General features: G+C 64.4%; 1 protein-coding gene across 1 annotated transcript; it reads right to left on the minus strand.

Moving 5' to 3' along the window:
* Positions 1-915: 915 nt before the first annotated feature.
* LOC109170746 (filaggrin-like) lies at positions 916-5,140 on the minus strand (the record flags this gene model as incomplete). Its single annotated transcript, XM_019319897.1, has 2 exons — positions 916-2,529; positions 2,990-5,140. Coding segments are annotated over 2 exons (3,765 nt in total), but the record flags the coding sequence as incomplete, so codon positions are not given.
* Positions 5,141-5,223: the final 83 nt, after the last annotated feature.

Here is a 5,223-nt window from a genome sequence, read left to right on the forward strand (position 1 = left end):
TTCCCTTCGGCCCCTTGTTCCTGCCCCCCCTTCTTCCCTTCTCCCCCTGCCCCCCTCCTCTCCCCCCTTCCCCCCTTCCCCCGCCCTTTTCCCCCCTTCTCCCCTCCCTCCGCCTTGCCCCCTTTCTCCCCTTCCTTTGCCTGGCCTCTGCTCCCGTTCCCTCCCCCTGCCCTCCCCCTTCCTCCCTCCCCCCTCTTGCCCTTTCCCCCCCCCTTTCCCCTGCCTCTCCCCCCCCCCTTTCTCCCGTCCCCCCTTTCTTTTGCGCCCCCGTCTCCCTTCCCTTGCGCGCTTCCGTCCCGTGCTCCTTCGCTCCTTTCGCTCCTTCCCCCCTCGTGCCTTCCGGTCGCCCTCTCGTTTCGCCTCCCGGCTTCGTGCGCCTCTCCGCCCCTTGGTTTTCCGTCGGGCTCTCTTCGCTCTTCGCTTTTTCTTTTCCCCGTGCTCCCTTCTGCCGTGCTGTCGCCTGTCGCTCTGTTTGGTTCTTGCGTGCCGCCCCGGCTTGTGCGTGCTCGCGCTTGCCCTCGTCTTCTCCCCCTCCCTCCTCCCGTCCTCCCCTTCCCTCCGTCCTCCTTCCCTTGTTGCTTCCCCCCCCCTTTGCCCCCCCCCTTCCTGCCGCCCTGTCTTCGGCCTCGGCGGTCCGTTGCGCTGGCCTTTTGCTTTTTGCTGCCCCCCGCCCCCGCTTCCCCCCCGCCCTGGCCTGTCCCGGCCGTGCTTTTTCTGTCTCTTTTGCCCCCTGCCCCCTCCGCCTCTGCCCCCCCGTTCGCGTCCCCTCTGTCCCTTTTGGCTCCCCCCCCCCCCTTGCTTGTGCCTTTCCGCTCTCGTCTGCTCTTCTTTGTTGCGGTGCGGTGGCTTTCTTTTGGCTTTGCTTGGCCTCTTGCCCCCCCTCCCCCCCGCCTCCGCCCTGTCCGGCCTGCTTGCCGTCCGCTCTCGCCGCCCCCCCTCCTTCCTCTCTCTTTTGTTTGCTCGCCCTCCTTTTCCCTCTTCCTCTTTGTCTCGCCTTCTTGCTGTGCTCCTTGGCCTTTTGCTCGCTGCTTTTCCCTCCCGGCCCCCCTTCTTTCTCCCGTCGCGGGTGTCCTTTGCTTGCTTGCTGCCTCCTCCTTCTTTCCGTTGTTTGCCTTGTCCGCCCCCGCCGTCCTTCCCTTCCCCCTCCTGCTCCTTTCGCCTTTCTTCTGCCTCCGCTTCGCCCCTTTCTCCCCCCCGCCTTGTTCGTGCTTCCCCCCTCCTCTCCTCCCCCCTCTCTTTGCCCTCCTCCCCTCTGCTCCCCCTCTTGCCTTCTCCCTCGCGTTTTGTCCCCCCGGCCTTTGGTGCCTCCCCCGCTTCTCCCGCCCCTTGCCCCCGTCTCCTCCCCCGCTCTCGGTGCTTGTTTCCCCCCTCCCCTGCCTTTTTCCGTTTGTCGCCTTTCTCCCCTTCGCCTTTTCCCCCCCCCTGGGGGTTGTTCGCCCTCCCCTTCTTCTTCGCGTCGCCCCTTCCCGCCTGCGCTTTTCCCGTCCCTTTGCTCCCCGGTGCCCTCTTTGTGTGCGGCGTCGGCTCGGCCCCTTCTGCTTGCTTCCCGTCGGCCCCGGTGCCCCGGTTTCCTCCCCCTCTCTTCCTTCTTCTTGCGCGTCTCCTTTTGCCCCCGCCCTTGCTTTCTTCCTCCCCTCCCGCCTTCTTCGTTTGCTTTGTTCCGGCCGCCCCCTTTGGTTCCTCCCCCCTTGTGGTTCGCCGGTCTTGGCCCCCGTTCCCCCCTCCTTTCTTTTGCCTTGCTCGCGCTCCTCTTGCCTCGCCTCTCCCCCTCCGGCTCCTTCGCGCTTCGTCCCTTCTTTTGGTTCCCTTTGCGCTCGCTCCCCCCGTGCCCTGCTTCCCTGGTCGCTGCTCTTGTTTCCCCCCGCCTTCCTGCCTCTTCCCCCCTCCTTCCTTCTGGCGGGTGCTTTTTGCGCCCTCTTCCCTCTGGTTCCCCTGGGTGCCTGGTCCTGGGTGGCTCCCTTTGTTTGTGTCCTGGCCGTGTTGGTTCGCCTTTCCTCCTTTCCTTCTTTGCCCCTTGCTCCCCCCCCTTCCCCCGTCCTTTGCTCCTCCTGGCTCCCCCCCCCCCCGTCCTGCCTCTCCCTTCTCCCGTGCGGCTTCCCCTCCCCCCTTCTTCTTCCCCGCCTTTCCCCCTTCTTCTGGCTGCGGGCTGGGCTTTTCTCGCGCCTTCCTTTCCCCCTCCTCCCTCCCTGCCCCCCTCTCTCCCCGTCTCCTTCGTCCCCCCTCCCTCTGCCCCTTGTTCCCCTTTTGTTCGCCTTCTTCGCCCCGCGCCTCCTTTTTGCTCTGTGCTTTTTCCCCCTCCCCCGTGTCTGGCTTCTTCCCCCCCCCTTTCTTTTCTTCCCCCTCTGCCCGCCTTGCTGGTCGCTGCCTCTCCTCGCCCCCTTCCTTCCTCTGCCCGCTCCTCCCCCGCTTTTCGCTGCCCTTTCTCCTTCCTCTGCCTCCCCCCTTTGCCTCCCCCCTCTGCCCCTCCCCCTCTTTGGTTTTCTCCCTTTCTCTCGCTCGTCTGGCGTCTTCTTGTCCTGCTTCTGGCTCCTGCTTCGCTTTTGCGTGTCGCCCGCCGTGTTGCTCGCTTCCGCCCCCTCTCGTTTCGGGCGCCCGGGCCCTCCTCCTCCCTCGTGCGGCTTCTTTGCGCGTCCGGTTTCTTCTTTCGGCCCCCCGTTTTGTTGCGGTGTTCTTGCGGCCGCTCCTTGCTGCGCCCTTCCTGTGCCTTGCCCCCGCTTGTCTCCCTCCCTTCCCGCCCTCGGTTCCCCCGCTCCGTTCGTCTTTTTGCTCTTTGCCCTTCTTTCTCCTTTTGTCGTTGCTTCCCCCGCTTCGGTCGCCCTTGCTCCCCCCTTTTTCTTCTTGCGCCCCCCGGTCCCCGTGTCCCTGGCCCCCTCCTCCCCCCCCCGCGTCTCTTTCTTCCCCCCTTCCCCTTCTTGGCTCCCCCGGTCCCCTCCGTCCCTCTGTCGTCCGCTTCGCGGTCTTGCCGTTGCCTCGTGTGTCTTTGCTTTGCCTGCTGCTTTGCTTTGCTTTCCGCGTTGGCCTGCCTCCCCCCCCTTGGTCCTTCTTGCCGCTCCTCTCTGGCCCGCCTTCTCCTCGCTTCTTCTTTGCCCGCTGCTTGCTCGTCTTGCCGTTTCCGTGGTTGCGCTTTCTGTGCCTTCCCCCTTCGCTTCCTTCGCCTTTCTGGCCCTTCCGCCCCCTGCCTCTTTGCTTGTCCTCCCCCTCCCCCTCCCTGTTCTTTCGCCTTTTTTCCCGCGCGCCCCCCTCCTTTGTGCGCTCCTTTTTCTTCGGCCCTTCTCTTTCGCCCCTTCTCCCCGCTCGCCTTTCTCCCCCCCTTGCCTCGTGCTCCCCCCTTCCTTTCCGCCTTCCCCGCCCGCCCCTCTTCCCTCTTCCCTCCCTTTTTCTTGCTCGTGCCCCCTCCTTTTGTCCTTCCCTCCTTTGCTTTCCTCCGCCTCTCCCTTTTGGTCCCTCGCTTTCTTTGCCCTTCCCTCGCTCTGCTTTCTTTCTCGTCCTGTGGCGTGCGCCCCCCCTCTCGCTGTCCCCCCCCTCCTGCCCCCCGCTTCCTTCCCTTTCGGTCCCCCTCCTTGCTTGGGTCCTTTCCTGTTCGTGCTTTTTGGTCCCCCCCCCCCCTTGCTCTTCTTGCCTTCCGCTGCGGCGCTTTGTCCCCCTTTGCGCCGCTCCTCCTCCCTCCCTTCGCCCCCTTTTTGGCGCCGGCTTTTGCCCCCCTTTTTCTCTTTTGGCCCCTGGGCCGCGGCTTGTTTGCTTTGGTCTCTCCCCCGCCTTCCCTCTCTTCCCCCCCCTCCTTTTGCGTGGGCTCCCCTCTCCCCCCTTCTTTCTCGCCCCGCTTCCCTCTTTTCTCTGCCCTCTTTTTGCCCTTGCCTCTTTGGCCTCTCTTTGCTTGCCGCCTTTTTGTTGCTTTGCCGTCGTCCTGCCTTGTTTCGGCCTTTCCCCCTTCCCTTTTGCTTTTTTTTGCTCGCCCCGTCCTTGTCTCCTCGTGCTCTTCTGCCTTTTCCCCCTTTTCCCCTTGCCCTTTCTTCTTTCCCGTCGTCGTCGCCTTCGTCCGCTTTGCGGGTTTGCGCCCCTGTGGCGTCCTCCCCCTTCCGGTTCTCTCTCCTGCTGGCTTTTGCCTGCTCCCCCTTTTCTCTCTCCTTTTCGCCGCCTTCGTGCCCGTCGCCCTCGTTGCCCGCCGGTTCTGTTCTCTCCCCTCTCTTGCTTTCCCCTCTTCTTGCCGCTGCCTCTTTTCCTTCTTCCCTTTCCTCCCTTCCCGTCCCGCCTCTTGCCCTTTTTTCTTCCTTTCTTCTTTTTCCCGCCTTCGCCTCTTCTTGCGCTCCTTGCGTTGCGGCTGCGTGCGCCTCCTCTCTTGCCCTTCTCGCCTTCGCTTGTCCCTCGCTTCCCCCGCCCCCGCCGCCTTCCCCGCCTTCCCCGCCTTCGCTGTTCCCTCTTCTTCCTCTCTTCCCGCGCCCTCCGCCCCTCTTCCCTTGTCCTCCCCCTCCCTTGCCTTGCCTCTCGCGCCGTCTCCTCCTCCGCCCCGCCTTTCCTCGCTTGCTGCTGCCCCTCCGCCTCCTCCTTTTCGTTTGGTTCGTTGCTCCCGCGCGCTTTTCTTTTTGTCGCGCTTGCCCCTTTTGCTTTCGGCTTTGTTCGGCGTCGCTTCCCCTTTTTGCCTTGCTCCTTGCTCCCGCTCGCTCTGGCCCCTTTCTTTTCCCCTGTCCGGGTTTGCGGCCCTTGTCGCCCCCTTGTTGTTTCTTTCGCCTTTTTCTTCTTGTGTCTGCGCGCGCCGCCTTTTCCCGCGCCGCCTTTTTGTTGTCTCCTTTTCGCCCTCCCCCTTCTCCCCTTTTTCCCCCCCGCGCCCCCTGTTCGTCCGTCCTCCCTCCCCTTCTTTTCTCCTGCCCTGGCGGTTGCCGGTTGTTTCGGCCCTTCGCGCCGCCTTTCGCGCTTCCTGCCCCTCCTCCTCTTTGGCCTTCCTTTCGCCCTCCTCTGCTTTTCGCTCCCTCCCTCCTTTGTCTGTTGCCCCCCTTCTTCGCTCTCGGTGCTCGCGCCTCGCCGTCCCCTTCCTCTCCCCTGCCGCTGGTCCGCCTCGTCGGCTTTTGCGCTTCCTTTCTTTTTGGCTCCTCTTTTTGCCCCGCTCCCTCCTCTCTCCCCCCTTTGCTCCTTCGCGCTTCCCTGTCTGCCCCCCTTTCCTTTGCGCGCCTTTTGCCCTCTTCCCCCTTCTTCCTGGCGCTTGTGCGCTTCTTGTCTTTTCTTGTTCCT

The sequence above is a fragment of the Ipomoea nil genome, unplaced genomic scaffold, assembly GCF_001879475.1.
Source record: "Ipomoea nil cultivar Tokyo-kokei standard unplaced genomic scaffold, Asagao_1.1 scaffold3332, whole genome shotgun sequence".
Lineage (NCBI taxonomy): Eukaryota > Viridiplantae > Streptophyta > Magnoliopsida > Solanales > Convolvulaceae > Ipomoea > Ipomoea nil.